The 25,655-nt window shown below is 41.9% G+C and overlaps 1 protein-coding gene across 4 annotated transcripts in view; it reads right to left on the reverse strand.

Annotated features, from left to right (window-relative positions):
• The window catches only part of LOC100991901 (uncharacterized), a 37,592-nt gene extending 17,742 nt beyond the window's left edge, over nucleotides 1-19,850 (reverse strand). Inside the window, exons 1-10 of one of the 4 annotated variants that reach the window (XM_055105458.3) lie at nucleotides 19,702-19,850; nucleotides 15,886-15,944; nucleotides 15,393-15,417; nucleotides 13,229-13,315; nucleotides 6,672-6,733; nucleotides 6,174-6,207; nucleotides 3,607-3,965; nucleotides 3,114-3,135; nucleotides 2,796-2,837; nucleotides 87-128 (exon numbers count right to left, since the gene is read on the reverse strand). In XM_055105458.3, the coding sequence (XP_054961433.1) occupies nucleotides 87-128; nucleotides 2,796-2,837; nucleotides 3,114-3,135; nucleotides 3,607-3,965; nucleotides 6,174-6,207; nucleotides 6,672-6,733; nucleotides 13,229-13,315; nucleotides 15,393-15,417; nucleotides 15,886-15,944; nucleotides 19,702-19,729 (760 nt within the window). In that variant the 5' untranslated portion in view covers nucleotides 19,730-19,850. Of the gene's footprint in view, nucleotides 1-86; nucleotides 129-839; nucleotides 2,334-2,795; nucleotides 2,838-3,113; nucleotides 3,136-3,606; nucleotides 3,966-6,173; nucleotides 6,208-6,671; nucleotides 6,734-13,228; nucleotides 13,316-15,392; nucleotides 15,418-15,885; nucleotides 15,945-19,701 lie in introns of those variants that run through there. The other 3 variants (XM_055105457.2, XM_055105459.2, XM_055105460.2) reach the window with 3 other exon arrangements.
• Between the last annotated feature and the right edge of the window lie 5,805 nt (nucleotides 19,851-25,655).

Here is a 25,655-nt window from a genome sequence, read left to right on the forward strand (position 1 = left end):
ACCTCTGTCACTGTAAAGCTGGCAGCGCCCCTCCAAGGTTGGCCTTCCCAGACACTGGACCTCTAGGTGACAGAGTGTGTCCTTACCTTGAGGCCTGGGCGCCCAGTCTATCCTGTCCAGTGAGCGAGCTGTGGAGAAGGGGGGATTCCAGGTTAAGGGGAGACTAGCAAGGCTCCTGCTTTTATGCTGCCCTATTGGGAAGGCTGTTAAAGAAACACAAGTTGTGAAGCAGTGAAGATAGAACATGTTTTCATTACTTAAACCAATACATTCCACAGATGGAATAATAAGAAATGCTACATCCAAGCTAACTGAATCCAACAGCATATCAAAAAGATAATCCACCATGATCAAGTGGGTTTCATACCAGGGATACAGGGATGGTTTAACACATGCAAGTCAATAAATGTGATACATCACATAAATAAAATTAAAAACAAAAACTCATATGATAATCTGAATAGATTCAGAAAAAACATTTGAGAAAATACAGCATTTCTTTATGATTAAAATCCTTCAGCAAAATCAGCATAGAAGGGACATACCTTAAGGTAATAAAAGCCATCTGTGACAAACCCACAGCCAACATTATCCTGAATGGGGGAAAGTGGAAAGCATTCCCCCTGAGGACTGGAACAAGACAAAGATGCCCACATTCACCACTTCTACTCAACATAGTGCTATTCACTACAGCATTGGTTGTAAAAGCAAGACTGGAAACAGAACAAATGGATACCCATAATGAGTGCTTAAGTAATTTTGGGAATAGTCATAGGGTGCAGTACTTTACAGCTCTGAAACAATACAGTGGATTTACATTTGAAAATGCGGAATGATAACTAAGGTGCATTGCCCAGTGATATGTGCAGAGGGGCAGAGAACTTTGTGTAAACACGATCACGCATCAGCATGCATTCCAGGCGCATGTTTCTATTTGCACATAGATTGTAGAAATGATATGCAAGCAAAAATGTTGACTTGGTGTTTGGAAGTTCAGAGTGGAAGGGAAACTTCCTTGCTAACCTTTTATGATATTTAGAGTTATTTCTAACCATGAATATGTAATACATTTAGAAATCTTAGCTAACAAGAAAAGCCTCTGGTCCTGGCCTCCTGCTGGCACATATCATATGGACATGGTCCTGTCATGCTAATGTGTGCAAACTGAGAAAAATCCAAGAATGGGAGTCTGCTTTTTTCATCATACAAATAATTGTTAATAGAAACAGTATGATAATTGCTCATTGATATACCATGAATATTCTATTAGATAATAATAAATTTCTGACATTTGAACTATACTTACACATGGAAATTGAAATATATGGATGAAATATTGTGGCTTATAGAGGCAAACAATTGTTTTATTGTCATTTTACAAACTGATCATCATTCCTCATGGCACGGGTCCATGTGATATTAAGTAGCTTGTTATGTTTGGGAAGGGCAGTGATGACCACAAGAATGACTTCAACTACTAAAGTACAATGGAGATTTCAACAATGTTTTGTTTAATATTAAAATATTTCACTGTGCTCCCAGGTTTTTTCTCACCCTAATAGCTTTCACCCACATCATGTGGGTCCCATTAATACAGATACCTCCAAATGCACCACTCTTCCATTATATCCAGTCAATTGTTGATTACCCTGGGCCTACGATGGGGGGGAGGGCAGGGGCTGCTGGCCACCTCCTCATCTACAGTAAGAGTCAATGAGCAGTTAAGTGGATACTGAAAACCATTTATCCTGCTGGAGTGAGAAATAAATGGTTTCTTTTTTTTTTTTTTTTTTTTTTAGATGGAGTCTCGCTCTGTTGCCCAGGCTGGAGTGCAGTGGCATGATCTCGGCTCACTGCAAGTTCCGCCGCCCATGCCACTCTCCTGCCTCACCCTCCCGAGTAGCTGGGACTACAGGCACCTGCCACCACGCCTGGCTAATTTTTTTTTTTTTTTTTTAATGGAGAAGGGGTTTAACTGTTAGCCAGGATGGTCTCGATCTCCTGACCTTGTGATCTGCCCGTCTCAGCCTCCCAAAGTGCTGGGATTATAGGTCTCCGCACCTGGCCATAAATGGTTTCTTTCAATAGGGTAATAAAATGCATCTTTTCCAAACTATTTATATGACTCAAGGCCCATCTCAATTTCAGATGTGATTAGCCTCAATTCCTGATTCTCACCAAGGTGTGTAATGTCATCCACGGCCCAGTGCAGAGGAACACAGGTGCTGCCGTCAGATTGCCAGGGTCCGATCCCGCCTCCTCACTCACCCCGGGAGATCCCTTTAAGCCAGGAGTCAACAGTGAGGATGGAAACATGAGTGCTTTTTAAAGTCCTGAAAGTTCAGAGGCAGACTGTCAATTTCTCCTGCACCCCTGGGCACACACCAGGAGAACTTTGTCTCCAGGATCAAGTAAGTGCCTGTGAGAGAGTTGTGTCCCTCAGATTCTGTTCACCACAGGTGACACTCGATGCAACCCCAAACCTCTTCTGCACAATCCCAAGGGGTGCTGACTAATCCAACCCAAAGGCTGTGATGTTTGGCAGAGGCAGAAAAGAAAAGGCCAGGTGTTCCGGGAAAGATCACCTTCAAATAACACAGCACTCTCATAGCCCAGAGAGACAGTTCTTACTATTATGCCAATAAACCTGGAAAAGACCAAATCCAATTTGACACATATTTCCTTGTTCGTTTTGATTTCATGCCCCCTCCCTCAACCTCCCAAGCAGCATGGATACCCCGAAGGCCCCTGGGAACTCTCTCCCATTGGCTCTTACGTGGAAAGTAGTTACCTACCTGCAAAATCCTCGTCATCAGACATGCTCTCCACAATCAAATCTTTAGAAACACAAACATCAGGATAAGTCATTAGAGAGAGGCCCATCCACCCCTCCCACCCCAGCTGAAGCCCGGGTGCTTCACACAGGATCCCCTGATGTTTCCTCTGCTTCACAGACATCCCTACAGCCTCTCTGGACATTGTTTTATACTTGCAAAATCATTTGCTCTCACCAGACCCCAAATCCTCCTTCCCAAAAGGAGCCCAGAATCAGGTTTCTGTACCCTAGAGACAATGTTTTTCCCTCAGGAAGTGAGTTATTTCAGGGTACGTACCATTCTCCAGTGTCAATGGCTCCTGCAATTATAGAAAAGAAAACATTAGGAGGGTGAAATGTTGCCATGCACGTCACGCAGATCTGATATTCTCTCAACAACTTGAGAAAATTAGAAGGGGTATAGTGATTGAGTCAAAGGTCGAAGTCCCCCAAAACTAGCACAGAGGACACTGTGGAAAAGACAAGACCTTTTCCCACAGAATTTATCTTTAAAGTGTATTTAGATTGGCAGTTTCATAACTCTTAATCCACGGGGGAAAACTGCTGTGGAGGGAAACACCTCTACATTGCAGTGGATCGTGGATGCTGCCATCTACCACGCCCCAGTGTGCCCGGCATGGGTTGATGAGAGGTTGCCAATCAATAGCACCACACCAAGGGAATTGCAGATGTCATAAATAATCCACATTGGCAGATGTTCATGTCTACATCTGATTGGAAAGAAGCCAGGAAAGCAACATTTCTGTTCAAGACAAAGGAAAGTGTCTTACCTTGGTAGCATCTTCTTTTTTACAGATGTATCGTACAGCATCCTCATTAGTGATGTCGTATACAGTGTCCTCATAAGAAATGTCTTCTATAGTGTCCTCATTAGAGATGTCATGTACAGCAGCCTCATTACAGATGTCTACAGCGTCATTAGAGATGTCACGTACAGCAGCCTCATTAGAGATGTTTACAGCATCATTAGAGATGTCACATACAGCAGCCTCATTAGAGATGTCATGTACAGAAGCCTCATTAGAGATATCTACAGTGTCCTCATCAGAGATGTCTACAGCATCCTCATTACAGATGTCATATACAGTGTCTTCTTTAGAGATGTCTTGTACAGCGTACCCACAAGGAGCTAGGAGAACACAGAGTAAAGGTCAGTGCCCTGGTGGTGAATCACCCAGGGAGCTTGCTTGGTGTGGGTGCCTGGAGGTGGCTGATCACAGCATGGGCCCAGCTAATGCTAGGCCATCCTCCCGGGTGGACCTGCACTAGTGAAGCTAAGGGACATGACTCAGAACACTTTCTGCAGTGGGAATCAGTTTCCAGGTTCAGATATGCATTATCCAGTGAAGTGGGGAAATATAAAAAAATAGAAATTGACAAATTCATGAAAAGCCTTCCATGAGTGCAAGTGTGATTTTTTTTTGTTAACCACTTTACATTCAGTATGCATTCATACATACAAAATATTTTTGCAAGAAATCAGAAATTTTAATTTTTGTCAGTTATGTTAAATCTAACTTAGCTGTCAACATAAATATTCTATCTCATTTACTTTGCGGTCTCCAGAAAATCTAGCACATAGTAAGTAGACCAAAATATTTATTAAATGAAAACACAGAGCAGGGGTGGGGGACTGGTAGGCAGACCGAGTTGCACCTGATTACCTGGATGATAATAAACTGCACAAAACCTTGATCAGATTAATATTGAAACTGCCTTTTGCTCGGGCTCTTTTCCCTTGCAGAAGAGGGATGACCAAGAAGATGAACAGGGAAGAAATGAGAAACAGAGGCCTTTGCTTACTAGCTAAGGGTCACCTTCTGTAACATGCAATAGTCTACAAGTGGCCTTGAACTCTGCCGTGATTCAGTGAGAGTTCCCTCATGTCTTCTATCCAGGTTGAAGTCCAGCGAAATTGTAACTGTCCTCTTTGCAACTTGCAAGACCACACTGCTTCTGCATTTGCTTGTTGTATGAGATTTACACTTGTTTTAAAGCAACATTTTGTTTCAGTTGGGCTGGTGGCCATACCCAGCACTAGCCAGTCAATAGTGAGATGGCTCCTCATGGAGGAGGCTTGGCTTGAGGCTGAGGGTCTTTAACCCACATATACAAGAGAGTTGCCACTAAGGGATGGAAGCCAGGCTAATAACCAAGTGCCACACAGAGTTCCTATCTGTCCCTCCTCACCATTTTTGGCTGGCAGGATTTGAGCATTTTAGGGCTTGGGAAGATAGTATTACTAAATCTACTAAAATACATCACCCATCCTTATAGACTTTGGCCAGTTGCTGAGCAAATTAACCTCACAACTGAAGTGGGCCACACTGGCCTTTGTGGTCCCCCACTCCTCTTAGAATTTGTGAGCTTGGGGCCTACTGGAGGGTGGAAGTTTGGAGGAAGGGGAGGATCGGGGAAAATAGCTGATATTAGGCTTAATATATGGGTGACGAAATCTGTACAACAAATTCTTCATGACACACATTTACATATGTAGCAAACCTGCACATCCTGCACATGTACCCCTGAACTTAAAAGTTAAAAAAAAAAAAAAGGATCTGTGAGCTGACCCAAACACCTGGGGATCTTTGTGCTTTTGACCCACTGATGACTATGCCGGTCCGTGGGGAGATGAGCCTATAACTGCCCTGGGTTGTGTGACCACGGAGGCCACTTTATGATGATGGGCAGTGTCTGGGGCCTTTTGGGCTCGGTGCTTTAGGGCTTATACATGAATGCTGGACTCCCTGTGTGGTGGTGAACACCCCATGACTAAGTGCATGTCAGCGTCAGCACTGGCCCACACTCCTGGGTTCATGTTTTCACTTTTTCATTCAGGAACTCAGGAGCTGGGGCCACTCCCTTGGCCCTTCAGGTTCTCCACCTGAGCAGTGGGGATAATAAGGCAGACCCGGGGATGGCTCTGGTGAGGGTGGAGGAGTCACTGTACAGAAAGGGTAGAGCGCGGGTGGATTTTATTTTTAGAAGTGGACACTGGCGATTGGGCTGTATAAATGGGAAATCTCTCCTGAGAAAACACACAGCCTCACCTGTACAGAAACACACACATTCACACCACACGATGCAGCCTCACACAAGACACCACCAATCCTCAAGCACCCAACTCAGCACCACCCAAAAGGGAGCACAGCTGCTTCCTCAAAAATTGGCCATAACTTTTCCCTGGGGAATTCAAGTTTTTAAAAAAACACTTCCCCTATGCTTATTCCTATCACGATCCCAGGATCGTTGGCTCTTCACATTGAAACGTGCGAAGATGCCACACTTTTCTTGGCATCCAGATTGTTTTCTTGGCAAGTAATTCCAGAATACTTACCAAAACCAAGCCTCAGAGGGGCCACCCGCACCACCTGCAATACAGAAACAAGACTTTATGAGGTGTACGTCGTGTTGTGGATTGTTTGCACAAGGCTGTGTTTCTCTCAATGAATATTGAAAACTTGATCAGAAAGTGTAGTCAACTTCAAGGCTCCCCAAACAAGGGTAGGATACACACTGTAAAAGACATCAACTTCTGGATGGTGGATCTCTCAGGTCCATGTAGGTTAGCAAGTGCAAAATACTGAATCCAAGGAGAAGACATTGCTTCCAAGGACAAGGACCCCAAGGACACGGTCTACAACCTGAAGCCATCACAGCTAAATGTCATTTTGGATTACATATCAGTTGCTAAGAGTCACTTCTTCCTCCCCCTCAGAAAACTGCATTTAATACCTGTCTGGACATTGTCATTTTTTCACATGTAAAGTCAGTTGAAAAAGAAAGATGCCAAGAAAGGAACATTTCTATTTCAGGGAAAGCAAGGCAACCTTACCCTCACGTCGACCGGCCTCTCTCCACCTCCTCTGTCCTTGTGAACTAGAGACTCCTCAGAGTCTAGGAGGACACAGAGCAATAGTTAGTCATAGATGCTTTTGTTCATGAGTTATTCAGGGAGCTCTGCTTAATGTGGACAACAGGACAGTGTGTGTGGATGTGTTTCATTAAAAGCACAGCTTGAGCTCCTGCTAGAAAATCTTCCCTCGTGGAAAGACAGGCAAGAACGAGGAGCCGAGGAGCAAGAAATAGAGTCCCTGGCATTTTGCTGATGGCAACTTAAGGCAACGGCAATGAGTCAGTCTACAAATGGCACTGAAGCACATGCTATAATTTGATGACAGTCCCACCGCTCACACTGGGAGGTTTGAAACCCAGCTAAATGATTTTCTAAACCCTATAAAACAATATTAGCTTGTAGGATTGATGTCCCAAGACCATTTTTACCTCTGTGGATCCACAGTGGCTGTCACTGCAGTTATTATGTGTTTTAGCATTTTGCACTTGAACAAAAGCGAAGTTTAACAGACAGATTGGATTCAATTCTAGGCAAAACAGTCTATTGTATTTATTCACTAATCCTTTGTTATAACTGCTGATGGGAGAATTAGAAATACTGAAATTATATCCTTTAAAATTAATTAAAGCATAATTATAATCACACAATATTTTTTCATCCAGGCCTCCTTTTCTTTGTCATGCATGCATAATTAATTGAGGATGGAGAATATCTATGCTTGTTCAGGCCAGCCAACATAGGACAGTTTACTTCAAGAGAGGAGACATGGGTTGAATGCTGGTATGGTTTAACTCTGCAGCGCAAACAGTTGCAACAAGTGTGGTGAACTAATCACCAAACAGCCCTTTGCTGCCTTATCATTGTGCCTTATGTGTAGCTTGCAGGATTTGATTACGCCTATGTTTTGTGGTGATCATACTTTCAACTATTCCTAAAATACTGCTTCAGTCTTATCCGTTTGGGGTCAACTGCTGAGGATTTCATACAAATTAATGAAGTTTGTGAATCTAAAGTTCTACACAAAGGGGGAAATATTTGCAAATCATTTATCATGTAAGAAACTAAAATTTAGAATATATGTTAAACCTCCCAAAAATCTACAACAACTAACTAAATAAAAATCTTTAGTTTTTTTTTTTAAATGGGCAAAAGACTCGAACATATATTTCCCTAAAGAAGATACAGCCACAGATAGTAGCACAGGAAAAGCTGCTCAGGATCATTAGTCATTAGGGAAATACAAATGAAAAACACAAGCAGCCACCAATATACACCTACTAGGATGATTTAAAGGAACATAAGTGTGAAGAAGGACGTAAAGAAATTGTAACCCTGATACATTGCTGGTAGAAATGGATAAAGTTGCAGCCACTGTGAAAAACAGTCTGCAGTGGCTCAGAAGGTTCAATATAGAACCCCTGTTGGACCCAGGAACTCTACTCTTAGGCACCCCAAAGAATAGAGAACAGAAATCAAACAGATGTTTGTATACTAATGTTTATAGCATCACTTTTCACAGGAGCCAAAAGGTGGAAATAATCCAACCATCAGTGAACAAATGAATGTAATAAAAGCAAGGTGGTCTGCATGCAATGCTACGTCATCCATCTGTAAAAAAGGAGCACAATTTTGATAGATGATACAACATGGGTGGACATTGAGAACATTATGCTTAGTGAAATACGCCAGACACAAAAGGAATATATTGTCTAATTGTACTTATATGAAGTGCCTAGAATAATCAAATTCATACAAGAGAAAATAGGATAGGAATCACCATGGGCTGGAAATAGGGGGAAGGTGCTACGTTGCTTACTGTCGACAAGGTTTTGTAAGAAATCATCAAAATTGTGGGTGTAGATAGTGGTGTTGGTTATGCAACACTGTGAATATTTTGAATGCCACTGAGCGCACACTTTGGTTAAAAGGTTCAAATGATAAATATTTTATTATACATATTTTCCCACAATAGAAAACACACACAGCCAAGCCCAGATGCCAGTCTTGCTAGCAGCCTTCCTTTGCCTTCAAGATTAGGCCATCATGCTGTACCTCCAACACGTCCACACACACCAAGGCACCTTGCTCACGCAAGGTGTGTGTCCTCCAACAAAGTTTCACACTCTAAACCCAGATAACTTTGAAATCCAAGTTCTGTTGATCCCCTACTTCAGGTGCTCCATAGATGCTCCTTTGTCTACAAAACACTGCCTCAGACAATTAAATAGTCCAAAGTGACCAGCAGAAGTTTTATGTTAATTCTGATATTGTGCTGTTAGTATAAGTATTTTTCCCCTTCAGATTTATGTCTTTGTTACTGATAAATGTAACTGATAATGCTTTTGTCAGCTATGTTGCCGAGCATATTTATATAAAAATATACTCTTAGATTGTTTTGAGAATTTGACAAAGATGATAGCAACAATGATAATCTTATTTGTTTTATACTAACCTTTATGTGTTACTTTCATCATTTCTTACATGTTGGGGCCTACCATACATTGTACAGTGAAATTAGTGCTATGCATCATGGTAGGAATATAAATTGGCAAAGCTAATTTAGAAAACAGTTCTCTTGTTTCTCAAAAAAATTAGGCCGGACACAGTGGCTCATGCCTATAATCCCAGCACTTTGGGAGGCAGAGGTGGGTGGATCACCTGAGGCTAGGAGTTTGAGACCAGCCTGACCAACACAGCAAAACCCTGTCTCTACTGAAAATACAAAAATTATCCAGGTGTGGTGGCGTGTGCCGGTTGTCCCAGCTACTCGGGAGATTGAGGCACGAGAACTGCTTAAACCTGGGAGGTGGAGGTTCCAGTGAGCCGAGATAGTGCCACTACACTCCAGCCTGGGCCTCAAAAATAATAATAATAATGACCAAAATGTCATTATAATACGCATTACATGACTGCGTATGATGCTCAAAGTTACACTACTCATCATAGAAAAAAACAAAAATAATTAAATGTCCATTAACTGGTAAATGAATAAACACTATCTGTATGAATAAACACAGCAGACTATGAAGGAAAACACACGACCAGCACCTGCTAAAGCGTCAATTAACTTCAAACATAGTATGCTAAATGAAGGAAGTCAGATTCCAAATATACATATATGTCCATTTCTATTAAACAAGCAGGAAATTTATGGAGATGGAATATCATAGCAGTATTGCTTAGGGCTGGAGATGGGAGTGGGGATTAACTGCCAGTGCACAAGAGAGAATTTGGGTGAGGGAAACATTTTTAAATTAGATCGTGGCGATGGGTGCACACAGTATCAATTTAATAAAGCATCAAATTGTAGACCTTTTCAGTGGGCAAACTTTATGGTGGGTTCACACCCAATATAGGTGTTAAAAATAAATTAATGTTATGGAAATTCTGGTCGGGTTTTTAACAAGCCAAGAGATATGCTGTGAAAGCAGCATTAATTCAAATGGTTGTCACAGGTCACTTAAAGTTAATCAGATAGTTGTCCTGTAAATATATAGCGAATGTTATCCATGAACTTCCTGAATCTATTGCAATAATCACATTTTCTCTCCATTAACCTTTTGAGTTAGCTAATTTTATTTATTGCATTTTCAATGTTAATCCACCATTTCATATTTTGAGATTAACGCACATTAGTCAGAATTCACAGTATTTTAAAATATCGCAGAATTTAATTTACCTTATCTAGTTTTGGTTTCAAGACTATACTAGCCATTTCATTTAATTGTACATGTAGGGTATTCTAATTTATGGAAAACTATTACATCTTCCTTGATTTTTTTTTTTTTTTAGAAATTACTTCTAGGGATCTATATGGTAGAGTCCATGGAGAATTGTTTTAATTCTTCATTCATGTCTTCAGTGGGTATAGGATTGGTCATATTGGTCATAGTTTTCTGCTCGGATTTCAATAAGAAACTTGTGGAAGAACCTGAAGGGTGGGATCTTTGAGGGAGCCTAAGACAGAGCAAGACAAGCTAAGAAAGAGGGCAGTGCCACAGCAGAACTGCTATTGATGCCCCCTCATCTAGATTCCAGAAGAGACATCCAGCTGCAGACACTGAGGTGCAGGAAAACAGTGCAGCACCCATCAGAGAAAGCAGTGCCCAGGAACAAGGAGGCACTGATGGTGGCAAGGGGCAAAGACAGCTGCCACGAGGCTGTTCACATGAGGGTCTCAGGCTGCATAGACACCCACACCAGCTGAGGGGTCCTGGTTTTCATAAAGGTGTGGCTCAGCCAGGCCACCAACAAGCAGTTCACAAACAGTAGTAATATGACACTTTCCAAAGACCATACTTGAGTAACACGGTGATCCTCACAAATTTCCAATCAGGATGGTCGCACAGTTCCTTCTGCTTTAGGACACAGAGCCTGCCCGTGTCTGTCCTGTCTGCTGACCACGGGTCAGAGGTGCAGGCTGCACTGGGGAGTAAGAATGTCACCTTCTCAACTTTGGGAAAACCCCCTGCCGGAACTGAGAATGGCCCTTTCTAAAGAAGGAGGCTGACCACATCAGGTTGGCAGATGGCCAAAGATTCACTCAGGGAGAGCCCACATCCTGGGCCATCTTGGGTGGTGGCAAGATGAGATAGATGACTGCTTTTGCGGCACATACCTGACAACAAAAAATCAGCAACTGTAAGAGAGCCAGAAAATCTCCAAATATTTGCACATTAGCAATGCACTTTTAAATAACTCATGGGTTAAATAAGAAGTCTTAATAGAAAGTTAAAAATACCTTTACATTAAATGAAAATGTGACTTGACAAGATTTCTAGATGTAACAAAAGCAGTCTGTAGAGGAAAATTTATAGCATTGGATTCAATATATTAAAAATCACAAGATCTAAAATCAGTAATATCATGTTTCAATTAGGAAACTGTAGAAAATAAAGGAATGCAATGTAAAGCAAGTAGAACAAGTAACAAACAACATCACAGAAGTCAATAAAATTAAAACACTGAAATCATCAGAAAATCATTAAAACCTAAAGCTGGTTCCTTGACATGCTCATTACAATGAATGAACTTCTATGCAGGCTAACCAAGAAAAAGAAGATAACACAAATGACCAATTTCAGAAATAAAAGAAGAGCCGTCTCTACTGAACTGTTGAGCATTAAAAGGATAATCAAGGAATATCATGAACAATTCTATGACTGCAGTTTGATAACCTCAGTGAAATGTATTAAGTCCTTGAAAGACAATTTTCCCAAGGTCAACTAGAATCCTAGATCATTTGAATAAGCTTATGTCTGTTAAATAGGTTGAATTCACATTAAGAGCATTCTGAAAAAGAAAGCACCAGATCCAGATGGTTTCTCTCATGAAATCTACCAAATTCTTCAAGAGGTGAATAAAAAAATCCACTCAATGCAATATTATTTGGTGATTTAATGTGCATTTTATGCCATTAAGGCATAAAAAAGACATGAAGGAAGCTTAAATATACATCAATTTAGTGAAATAAATTTATCTGAAAAAGCTACATAATATATGATTCCAACTATACGACATTCTGGAAAAGGCAAAACTGAAGCTACAGTGAAAATATTAATAGTCGCCAAGCTTCCTGGAGAAAGAGGACAGAGATTAATGAGTGAGAAGAGGAGATTTTTAGGGATGTGAACATATTCTTTATGAGAACATAATGGTGAACATAATGTTATACATATTTCAAACTTCACATGTATGTGTAACAGAAAGAATGAACATTATGCAAATGATAGACTTCAGATAATAATGTCAATATTTTCTCATTACTTTTAGCAAATGTACCACATTAATGTAAGATGTTATGTTAATAATAGATGAAATTAGGAAGTCAGGGTGAGGGGACAGAATGATATGGGAACTTTGTGTATTATATGCTCAATTTTTTTTTTTTTTTTTTTGAGATGGAGTTTCACTTTTGTTGCCCAGGGTGGAGTGCAATGGCGCCATCTCAGCTCACTGCAACATCCGCCTCCTGGGTTCAAGCAATTCTCCTGCCTCAGCCTCCTGAGTAGCTGGGATTACAGGCACCTGCCACCACACTCTGGTTTTTTTTCGTATTTTTAGTAGAGATGGGGTTTCACCATGTTGGCCAGGCTGGTTTCCAACTCCTGACCTCAGGTGATCTGCCTGCCTTGGCCTCCTAAAGTGTTGGGATTATAAGCATGAGCCACCACGCCTGGCCATATGCTCAGTTTTTATGTCAATTTAAAACTCTCTAGTTAAAGAAATATATTAATTTAAAAATAATAATATAGCACCACTCTTTCAGGGAGATCTATGCTAATGTTTAACAATCAGGTAAGTTCTAGACATTAGCTTGAAACATTGTCCATCCTTAAACATGAACCAAAATTGACTTTTAAGTGGATATTTACTTTTGTGGTTGTAGCAATACTTACTGACTAAGCAAATTAGAATTCTGACACATTAAAAAATATTGGTTAATCTCTTCATAGATTCCTCTTACATATGGGACACTGAATACTCTCCACAACTGCGATGATTGAATCAACTTAATTAATGAACTTCCACAGTACCTTCTTGTGGCTGTATCTTCTTCTTTCTCCAGAAGCCATGATGCCTCTGATGCTGGTTGGTGTACAGGCTGTATCTTCTCAAAATTTCTATCAGAGAAGATGCTGGTTAATGCATTTACAATAGAGAGGACTGTTGACACCTTGCTGACAGAAGACCAGAAGAAAATAGTGATCATGTGTTCCAAGTTTAATCTTATGATCCCGCTCTTTAAAGGCTTCCAAGCAGAGCCCGCTGAATCAAAGTTGGGTTTCAGGAAGATCATGGAGTTCACTGAGCATTCAACACCTCTATCAGACAGACTTCGAGGGCAGTGAAGGCTGACTCCATATCACACAGAGACAACTTAGATCTTTCTTCTCAGAAGTCCAATAGTCTTCAGAGGAATCCCCCATTCTTACACAACTATGTCATCCAGGTCTCAGGCAAAAGCCCCCAGTATTTTGTAAAATTTGAGCTATCACAGTTTTACTAGCTTTTATGTTATTACAAAGCTTTGTCCTCTTTTAGTATGGATTTTAGCAACAGTGACCTAGTTAGTAAGAAATAGAAGAAACTACTGGAAGAAAGCGTGGAAAGAACACACGAGGTAAAATTTGACCTAAAATGACCAGTCTCATTCACTAACCTCACCATAGTCTTATGGGTTCAATGGACCTGTCCAATCCTTTGCTCTGTTCTCTCCATCACCTTCCTGTGTAATTGTCCTCCACCCCACATATAATAGAAACATTGCACAGGGGAGCTAATCACCTCTTTTATCCCCCACTTCAGGCTCATGCATAAGTTTACAGTAAAAGCCTTTTCAAATGACTGCTTTAATTGCTGCTATGGCACGTATCATCAGTTGAATGGGAACTCTCATGTGACTTTAAGCAAGCCTTTATTGAGAGATGTGATTCAATACTAGGGACAGTATTCTAGTGTAGTAAATCATTGATTTTACGTTATGAAGATCATCAATTATTGAAAATGTATAAATAACGAAGCCCAGCCTTACTCTTCAATGCTGTGTGTGTAAATCCACTGAGCGTGCTGACCCCCATGCTTACACCCACCTGCTAACACAGGGAGGGTCCATTCAGAAGGGAGGCACAGCTCCAGCACTGACGCTCTCCACGCCAGCTTCACAAGAGAGTTGCCATGGACAACAGACACCCGGATAACAACCAAGTGGTAATTTGAGTACTCAATGATCATGATCCCTAAAGTACGTAGCTCAGAGGGCTTGTGGTGAACTGTGGCCAAGACTCTAAAGCATCTCCCCAATTCTTACTGGACTTAAGCCATGTCTTGAGGAGACCCAGCTATGACACGCAGGCACCACATTGTCCTACTTAGTGACTCCCTTAGTGTTTCAGAACCTGTGATTTGATCAGAAACATGGGCTTTCTATGTTGGTTTCACACTAAGGACTATGTGACACCTGCAGGAAGATGCCTACATAGCTACATTATAAGATCACTGAGCCTCTCTTATGTGAGGGATGGCGTTTGGGATCGCTGCAGGCGTGGGTAATTCCAGGCATAGAGGGTGCTGGAACTCCCTTGCACGGTGAATAGTGATCCCTTCACTGGCTGATAAGTAGAAGTTGTAGTTCAGGCCTTCAACAATGGGACCGTATGAGTAAACATCTTGGCTCCTCACTTCATAGCAAGTGAGCTGGGGCACATTTATTTCTGTGGCTTAGTTTCTCCATCTGGTGTGGGGGTTCAATAAACAAGCTCACAACATATGGCCATGATGAGGTTTGAACTAATGTAAGTAAAGTATGTGGTCTGATTTGTTAAATTAAGAAAAATGGCCCTGAGAGTTGTGCTGGGTAAACACACTTTTTTCCTAGGGGCAACACACATAGACACACATTCACAAACAAATCAAGCAGACTTGCACATAGACCGCCCCACCCCACCCCTGCCTTAATACACACCCCCCACACATGACCTAATGTGAACACCACCTAATGTGAACACGTTTCCAGGAACTATACATAGGTAAAAAGAGTTTGTCACCTGGAAAACCAGTTTCTTTTACTATACCCCACATCCTCATTCCCACCAGGTGTCTTGGATCATGGAGGCTCTCCAGACCAAAGCCAGCAGTTAGGCTCCAGATTTCCTACAGAATCTTTTTCTAACAGCCAGTGAGTGATTCCAGAATACGTACCATTGATTGGGCTCAATGAAATCACCTGTAATTAGAGAAGGAAAACACTCTGAGAATCAGGCTATGCTATGGATGGTTCGCACAGATCTTTTGTTCACTTGGAAACTCTGGGCAACCAAGATGGGAAAGAATGTTCAAGTCAAAAGCCCCAACTCTAGAGTAGAGTTTCCTTAGGAAAGCACAGGAGCTTTTCTTGAAGAATGTTTCTGTCTAGGTAATTTTTGAGTAGCAATTACAGAATTCTTATCTAAAGTGGAAAGCTTGTTCCTGAAGAAAACATCCCTTAACACGCAGTGTACTATCTGACACTGCCAATTTTGCACGTCCTCTGGAATCAGGTGTCAGTTGGTAAAATACACCTCCTCCATCCCCAAGGAAATATTATCTAACATCTATAGTGTAGTGGATAATTTTCCCATAGCTGATATCAACTGAAAAACAAAGGAACCAAGAAAACAACATTTACATCTTAGGCAAAGACAGGCTACTTTACCATGGTAGTAGAGTAGGGCTTCCTTTTCACACGCTTTTTGGAAGGCTTCTTCGAGTCACCTAGGGGATGTGGAGGGACACAGCATGGCTGTCAGTTCATTGGTGGTGCTACTCATGAATGACTCAGGGACTGGAACTTAGGGGTGTGCCTGGTTAACAAGCATGGAATGAGCTTCTCCTGGACCATCTTCTTCATGGACCAAGGAAGGCAAAGAAAGAGCAGGAAGGAAATGAGTAGAGCCCTTGGCTTTCCAGGCAATGGCAAATGAAAGCAACGTGAAATAATCAAACTCCAAATGAACAAATGCTAAAATACATGCTAGGATTCAACCACAGCGTCCTGTCACTTCTTCAGATGCTTTAAAAGCCCACAGGACTATCACTACTTCTTGACATCTACCAAGTCCCTTTCAACCTCCACAGACCCACATACACTGCTACTGCATTTATCATTGAGGGTCTGGGGTTCTGCTCTTGTTTATGTGTGAATTTTTTAAAAACTAGATTTAATTCCATGCACCAGCATTAATTATATTTATTTATTTTCTTTGTTATAAAAATAATCGGCCAGGTGTGGTGGCTCACACCTGTAATCCCAGCACTTTGGGAGGTAGGTGGATAATTTGAAGTCAAGAGTTTGAGACCAGCCTGACCAACATAATGAACCCCGTCTCCAGTAAAAAAAAAAAAAAAAAAAAATTAGCCAGGCATGGTGGCATGTGCCTGTAATCCCAGCTACTCAGGAGGCTGAAGCAGGAGAATCCCTCGAACCTGGAGGCGGAGGCTATAGTGAGCTGAGATCGTGCCACTGCACTCCAGCCAGGGCAACAGAGTGAGACTCCATATCAGAAAAACAAAACAAAACAAAAAAACCGGCAGGGCGCAGTGGCTCACGCCTGTAATCCCAGCACTTTGGGAAGCCAACGTGGGCAGATCATGAGGTCAGAAGATCAAGACTATCCTGGCTAACACAGTGAAATCCCGTCTCTACTAAAAACACAAAAAATTAGCCAGGTGTGGTGGCATGTGCCTGTTGTCCCAGCTACTTGGGAGGCTGAGGGAGGAGAATTGCTTGAGTCCAGGAAGCAGAGCTTGCAGTGAGCCGAGATTGTGCCAGTGCACTCCAGCCTGGGCAACAGAGCAAGACTCTGCCAAAAAAAAAGCTCCCCCCCCCAAAAAAAAATCAATTATTAAAGATTAGAAAATACTGAAATGCTTATATTTTAAAATAACCACTATAACCATACATTTTCCATTTAGTCTTCCTTTGCCTTGTGTTTGCAGTCATCCTGTGAGGGGCTGCCTATGTTCAGCCCAGGCAACCCACAGCGAGAGAGGGCAGAGCGGGGAGATGGCCCCTGGTGAGCACTGAGGCTCTTCAAACCAGCTGCCGAGGGAGTTGCAACCAGGGTGATACATGAGACTAATGATTAAGTGGTATTTTGTGTTCTTGTCTTGTCCCCAGGTTGTGTACCTCACAGACTTTTTTTTAACATTTCTTTAGTGGTCATTTGAAGTTCATAATGCCATCAAATATCAATAAAGGGTCTTCCCATTATTTATCAGCTTTGGGATATGTGCTGAGGAGTGGCCGCGCACTGAAAGAATGTGATCGGTTGTCCCAAGTGTTGTTCTCTAACTCAAAATCCGCAACCAGTTCAAAAGCATTTGGACTTTTATGTGCCTTTCACATAAAGACTATGACATACCTACGTTATTCATGTACTAATACCTGCCCTGAGCTATGTGACCATGGACACCATGCTATAATGTGGCTAGTGTGTAGGAACTCTGCAGGCTCAGATCATTCCAGACATACATGCAGATGTTGGAAGTCCCTTGCACAGTGACTCATGATCCCACGGCTGAGTGCTGAGGGCAGGTCAGTAGTTCAGAGCCTCAGCACTGGGGCCCTATGCTTGGGTTCCCATCTTGGCTCTTTGGCTTAGGGGCTCATAAGCTTGGGCACATTCATCTCTGTCTTTTTCTGCCCAGCAAAAGATGATAGTAAATCAATCATGCCATATGTCTGTGGTGATGACTGAATGATTCGATGTAGGTAAAGTATACAGCATAAGTGCTCATGAGGCTTAATTATCAGTGAAATGTCTTGCTTTAGATTTCACAGCTTAGTAAGGCTCAAAGACTCATTCAAGTCCAGGACTCTGAACTCCCAACCCATTGCTCTATGAAATACACCTGCTTGGCCTAAACCCAACCACTTTATCATAATTCAGACTCAGTTTTGAAAGAAGCAGATAAAGTTGTCAAAAGTGCTGTGTCTGCCTGAGTGCACACTCAGTGCCCTCCATGATAAATAATGGGAAGAACCTTTATTGATATTTGATGGCATTGCAAACTTCAAATGACAGCTATAGAAATGTTAAAAAAAAAAAAAAAGTCTGTGAGCTACACAACCTGGGGACAAGACAAGAACACAATATACCACTTAATCATTAGTCTCATGTGTCACCCTGGTTGCAACTCCCTTGACAAAGGATACCACTATCTGCCACAACAACCCAGTGGCCTGGCTGGCACAGACAGTGGCAGAGCAAAGGGCAAGGGATCCCTAATCCCATCACCATGGCGATAGGGCATCATAGACATTTCAGGGTGAAGGCACAATCCACATTGTGAGGTCCAACTGCTGCCATGTAGACAGGCGTGCTTTTACATATACAGGAAGGTCATTGAAGATAAGTGTTTTATATCCACAATCAACATATGAGATGACCATGAAATGAACACCAGTGTACTGGGTGGAGCAGCTTATCTATTCAGTCTTCTGCACTAAAACCTGTGAAAGAATATCATGTTGCCTTATTTACTAACAAATACAAGTGTCTCTAAACTTAGTTTCCAACTCACAGAACTGATGAGCACTTAGCTCCAGCAGAGAGCTCTGGATGCTGGGTCGGGAGAACAAAGACACACAATACATCAAAACAGCATTAACAAGTAAACAGGTTTTCAAAGCTCTCTACATGCAAACTTACACAATTATCCCTTTAATTTTTATCTTCATATATATGTACATGATCTATTTGTTTCTGAGTATAAATAAAACTGTATGTTCTTAGTTAACAGTCTCTACCAATTCATTCTATTTATCTTTCTGTGTTGAAATACTGCATTTCATTGGGAAACAAAAAAAAATATTTGACTAAGACTACTCTGGAAAGGTGAGTAGGTTGGGTGATTGACTGTAATTGACAATTCTATGATTTTGGATAACTCCCAAAGCATAAAAATAAATGTGTTTTTTATTTCACACACAGACAATACGCATTCTTATTACATTTAAAATTGATATGTGAATGGACATGACTTACTACAAATTTATTAAACTAAATACACATTTCACAACAAAAGAAGAGAGGAAGGAAAAACATGTCAAAAACAAAGATAGGTACATTTCATTGTGTGAAAAGCCTCAAACCCATCTGTACTACTGTGGCTTTTCTCCAAACTTTTTGAAAGTAATGATTTCATAGGTTCTTAATTAGGTTAAAAACTACATTAAAATAGACTTTGCCATATTCTCCTCAAGGGAATAACTTAATTTGGGGCGGGAGCATTGAAGGGTGCAGGATGTAAAAGGAAATGATACATATTTTTTAAATGAAGAAAAAGTTCAAAGGCACCCTGCTTGATACAAGAATCAAATATATAAAATGAGGAATAAAACATAACCACAAAACTTATTTATAACTGCATATGGAAAATACAGAGAATAATTTTTTAAATAACATATTTTGAAAGTATTAACTAGTAATTTGAAAAGACAGCATTTGACAGGCCAGTATGAACATACCTCGAATGCAGGAAAAGTGGATCCCCATAAGAAAAATCAAAATCAGGAAAAATGAAAGCACAAAGGTTCAATCTGCTCTGACCTTCGAAAAACTCAGCACAGACAGTGGCACTTAAGACTGAGGGCAGGAGATCCCTAATTCCATCACCATGGTGATGGGGCATCACAGACATTCCAGGGTGAAGGCACAATCCACATTGTGAGGTCCAACTGCTGCCATGCAGACAGGTGTGCTTTTACATGTACAGGAAGGTCATTGAAGATAAGTGTTTTATTTCAAAAACTGAATCCCAAGCCTACACATTATTATTCTGTGTTTTCTTAAAATAAGTTATGAGATGGGAAATAGGGTAGCCCTACATATAGCCAATAGTGAGAATTTCAAACTGAAGAGGGGCACAACTGATTATTCTGAAAACAAGCAGAGATTCCCTTCTTTTTTTTCTTTTTCAACTTTTATGTTAGATTCAGGGTGTACACGTGCAGGTTAGTTACCTGGGTATATTGTGTGGTGCTGAGGTTTGGGGTATGAATGATCTCAACACCCAGGTACTGAACATGGTACTCGGCAGTTTTTCAACCTTTTCCTTCCTCCCTCCCTCTCTTAGCAGTCCTAGTGTCTATTGTCACCATCTTCATGTCCATGGGTACTCAGCGTTTAGCACCTACTTATAAGAACATGAGGCGTTTGTTTTCTGTTACTACATTAGTTCACTTAGTGGCTTCTAGCTCTAGCCATTTTCCCGCAAAGAACATAATTTCATTCTTTTGTAGCTGCATAGTATTCCATGGTCTATATGTACCACATTTTTATCCAGTCCACTGTTGGCAGGCACCTAGGTTGATCCCATGTCTTTGCTATCGTGAATAGTGTTGCAATAAACATACGAGTGCATATGTCTTTTTGGTGGAATGATTTGTTTTCTTTTGGATACATACTCAGTAATGGGATTGCTGGGCTGAATGTTAGTTCTGTTTTATGTTCTTTGAGTAATCTCCAAACTGCTTTCCACAGTGGCTGAACTAACTTACATTCCCACCAACAGTGTATAAGCATTTCGTTTTCTCCTTATCCTTGCCAGTATCTGCTATTTTTTTTTACTTTTAAAAAAATAGTCTTTCTGACTGGTGTGAGATAATATCTCACTGTGGTTTTGATTTGCATTTCTCTCATGATTAGTGATGATGAGCATTTTTTCACGTTTGTTGGCTGCATGTATGTCTTCTTTTGAGAAGTGTTTATTTGCCCCTTTTTAAATGGGGCTGTTTTTTGCTTGTGGAATTAAGTTCCTTATAGATTCTGGATATTAGACCTTTGTTGTACGCATAGTTTGTGAATAATTCCCCCCATCCTGTAGGTTGTCTGCTTACTCTGCTGATGGTCTCCTTTGCTGTGTGGCAGCTCTTTAGTTTAATTAGGTCTCACTTGCCAAGTTTTGTTGCAATTTCTTTTAAAGACTTAGTCATGAATTATTTCCCATAGGCCATGTCAAGAATGGTACTTCTGAAGTTTTTCTTCCAGGATTATTGTAGTTTGAGGTCTTAAATTTAAATCTTTAATCCAACCTGCGTAAATTTTTGTATATGGTGAAAAATAGGTGTCCAGTTTTTTTCTTTTTTCTTTTTTTTTTTTTTGAGAGGGAGTCTTGCTCATTGCCAGGCTGGAGCGTAGTGGCCATTTCGACTCACGGCAACCTCCGCTTCCCGGTTTCAAGTGATTCTCCTGCCTCAGCTTCCCGAGTAGCTGGGATTACAGGCACGTTCCACCATGTCCAGCTAATTTTTGTAATTTTAGTAGAGACGGGTTTTCACCATCTTGGCCAGGCTGGTCTTTTTTTTTTTTTTTTTTTTTTTTTTTTTTTTTTTTTTTTTTTGAGACGGAGTCTCGCTCTGTCTGGGTGCCCAGGCTGAAGTGCAGTGGCGCGATCTCGGCTCACCGCAAGCTCTGCCTCCCGGGTTCAAGCCATTCTCCTGCCTCAGCCTCTCGAGTAGCTGGGACTACAGGCGCCCGCCAGAACGCCCTTCTAATTTTTTGTATTTTTAGTAGAGACGGTATTTAGTAACATGGTATTTCACCGTGTTAGCCAAGATGGTCTCGATCTCCTGACCTCGTGATCCACCCACCTCGGCCTCCCAAAGTGCTGGGATTACAGGCATGAGGCACCACACCTGGCCTTTTTCTGTAATTTCTAAAAGCTTCTTATATCTGCAGGAATGCACAGATTGACTAAGTCAAAATGTTTCAGGGACTAATATTTAATAATTTATTAAACATTGGAAGGCCAAGGCGGGCGGATCATGAGGTCCGGAGATCAAGACAATCCTGGCTAACACGGTGAAACCCCATCTCTACTAAAAAAACAAACAAACAAACAAAAAAAATAGCCTGGCGTGGTGGCGGGCACACACACACACCCACAAAACTATCAAGAAGATTATTCAGCGTAGAAAAACAGAAAGGAAAACAGTCTGAGTTGAGGAGGGAAAAGGAAACAGGCATAGTTTTAGAAAAAAAGAAATGAGACGAGAGATCATGTGAAGACTTAAAGACTGTTTTAGGAAGAGATCTAAAGATCTGCACTAGAACAGTGGTAAAAAGTCAAAGGGATGCAAAACCATGCAGAGAAAGATAATGAGAAAAAATATTAACTGGAATCAGAGAACAAATTAAAGTTCTCATCAAATGGAAAAGCAGCCCTATTTGGGGCTTCAAAGGCACTAAGGAAAAAAATTTTTTTTTTTTTGCGCCATCTCGGCTCACTGCAAGCTCCGCCTCCCAGGTTCATGCCATTCTCCTGCCTCTGCCTCCCGAGTAGCTGGGACTACAGGCACCTGCCACCACACCCGGCTAATTTTTTGTATTTTTTTTTTAGTAGAGACAGGGTTTCACCGTGTTAGCCAGGGTGGTCTCGATCTCCTGATTTCGTGATCCGCCCACCTTGGCCTCCAAAAGTGCTGGGATTACGGGCATGAGCCCAAGACGGGGTTTCACCTTATTGGCCAGGTTGGCCTCGAACTCCTGACCTCAGGTGATCCGCCCGCTGCCGCCTCCCAATGTGCTGGGATTACGGGCGTGAGCCACGGCACCTGGCCTCTTTTTCCCTTTAAATATTGAAGTCCCCAGACCCTCTTTGGAAAAAAAGCATGCATCACAAATGTTTCCTGTGATTTTCATTCCTTTTTTCTTTGGCCTGCATCCTCAACATTGGCAAAATAACCTCTAAAAATTACTGAGACACACCTCAGGAATTTTCTTTGATTTACAAATGTTTACCAAATTCAGATGCTTTGATTCAGCAAAACACAACAGCTAAAATCAAGGATATCAGAAAAATGTTGGATAGCTGGCCAGATGTGGTGGTGCGCACCTGTAATCCCAGCTACTCGAGAGGCTGAGGCAGGGGAATCACTTGAACCCATCAGGCGGAGTTTGCAGTGACCAAGATCATGCCATTGCACTCCAGCCTGGGCGACAGAGGAAGACACCATCTCAAAACAATGCAAAATTCAAAATAAAAAATAAAATAAAATGTACTTTTTTTGGAGACAGAGTCTTGCTTTATTGCCTAGGTTGGAGTGCAGTGGCAAGATGACAGCTCACTGCAGCCTCAACTTCCCAGGCTCAAGTGATCCGCTCACCTCAGCCTCCCAACTAGCTGGGACTACAGACATCCACCACCACAACTGGCCAAATTTGCATTATTTTTTTTTTCTTCTGAGACGGAGTGTTGCTCTGTCACCCAGGCTGGAGTGCAATGGCGAGATCTTGGCTCACTGCAACCTCTGCCTCCCTGGTTCAAGCGATCCTCCTGCCTCAGCCTCCTGAGTAGCTGGGATTACAGGTGTGTGCCACTATGCCCAGCTAATTTTTTTGTATTTTTAGTAGAGATCAGGTTTCACCATGTTGGTCAGGTTGGTCTCGAACTCCTGACTTCGTGGTATGCCCACCTCTGCCTCCCAAAGTGCTGGGATTACATGCATGAACCACCGTGCCCAGCCCTATCTTTTGTATTTTTTATAGAGACAGGGCTTTGTCATGTTGGCCAGGCTGGTCTCGTACTCCTGGCCTCAAGTGATCTGCCCTCCTCAGCCTCTCAAAGAGCTGGGATTCAGGCGTGAGCCACCAGTCCAGGCCAAAGTACATTTTTGAAGTAATTTTGAAATATACATTATTAGTAACTATCATTCCTAATGAATAATAATCTTGCTGTGCAATACATCTCAAAAACCCACGCCTCCCATATAACTGAAATGTTGTACCTTTTGGTCAACTCAGAGAGACATATTTTATTGAATTTTTTAAATATCACGAAGAGGTCTTAGGAATCATTTGGCATCTTCTTATTTCTGTAGATCTTATTCATAGACTCTTAGATCTTATTCATCAGCCTGCTGATCTGTTCCTTTTTCAGAAATGTGGATCATATCCGACATTTTTCTTTTTTTGTTTGTTTGTTTGTTTTTTGAGACGGAGTGTTGCTCTCTCACCCAGGCTGCAGTGCAGTGGTGCGATCTTGGCTCACTGCAAGCTCCGCCTCTCGGGTTCACGCCATTCTCCTGCCTCAGCCTCCCGAGTAGCTGGGACTACAGGCGCCCACCACAACACCCGTCTAGATTTTTTGTATTTTTAATAGAGACGGGGTTTCACCGTGTTAGCCAGGATGGTCTTGATCTCCTGACCTCATGATCCACCCGCCTCGGCCTCCCAAAGTGCTGGGATTACAGGCGTAAGCCACCGTGCCTGGCCTTCTTTTTGCTTTTTTTGAGATGGAGTGTAGCTCTGTTGTCCAGGCTGGAGTGCAGTGGTGCAATCTCAGCTCACTGCAACCTCCACCTCCCAAGTCCAAGCAATTCTCCTGCCTCAGCCTCCTGAGTAGCTGGGGACTACAGGTGCACACCATCACGCCCCGATAATTTTTATATTTTTAGTAGAGATGGGTTTTCACCATGTTGGCCAGGCCGGTCTCAAACTGCTGACCTCAGGTGATCTTCCCGCCTCAGCCTCCCAAAGTGCTGGGATTACAAGTGTAAGCCACAGCACCCGGCAAAAAGTAGATTTCAAATGTTCTCACTACAGAAAAATGATACACTTGTGATGTTATTGATATGTTAATTAGCTTGATATTATCATTCCACAATGTATTCACAGATCAAAACATCACACTCTGCCCCATAAACATATACAATTATGTTCACTAAAATAAAAAAATTAAAATTTTATCTTAGGAAAAAAAATTAGTAAGAAGTCCCAGACTTGTAATTTCACCTCCTTAAACCTCAACTTCTTCACCTATAACAGAAAAAGGATAACTCCATTTTCCCGTCCTTTGGAGCTGTAAGACTCCCTTAGCAGAGGGGCTGTCCACGGGGCTGCTATTATTATTGCCATCAAGCAGTGGGAATCGAGCGGCACCCCACACACCACAGGTTACTTTTTTTGTTTTTGTTTGTGTTTTGAGACAGGCTCTCACTCTGTCACCCAGGCTGGAGTGCAGTGGTTATCCATGCTCACTGCAGCCTCAACCTCCTGGGCTCAAGCAATCCTCCCGCCTTAGCCTCTCAAGTAGCTGGACTACAGATGTGTACCACCATGCCAGAATAATGAAAACTTTTTTTTTATTTTAATTTTTTGTAGAGATAGGGGTCTCACTACGTTGCCCAGGCTGGTCTTGAACTCCTGGGCTCAAGCAATCTGCCTGCTTTGGCCTCCCAGAATGTTGAGATTACAGGCATGAGCCACCACGCCTGGCCACTGCTGCAGATCACTTTACCCAAGTATTACTCTACATGTTCTGGGGGTGGGGCCCATGACACTGTGCTTATGGAACAATGCGGAGGATTGGTTTCCAGAGAGTCGCAGTTTGCCTAAAGCCTGACAGCCAGGACTCCAGTTCAGGCCCTTGCGTGCAAATGCAGTGATAGCTTCTGTCGCGGCAGGGAGAAGGGAGAGGTTC

This window comes from Pan paniscus, chromosome 23, assembly GCF_029289425.2.
Source record: "Pan paniscus chromosome 23, NHGRI_mPanPan1-v2.0_pri, whole genome shotgun sequence".
In the NCBI taxonomy this organism is placed as follows: domain Eukaryota; kingdom Metazoa; phylum Chordata; class Mammalia; order Primates; family Hominidae; genus Pan; species Pan paniscus.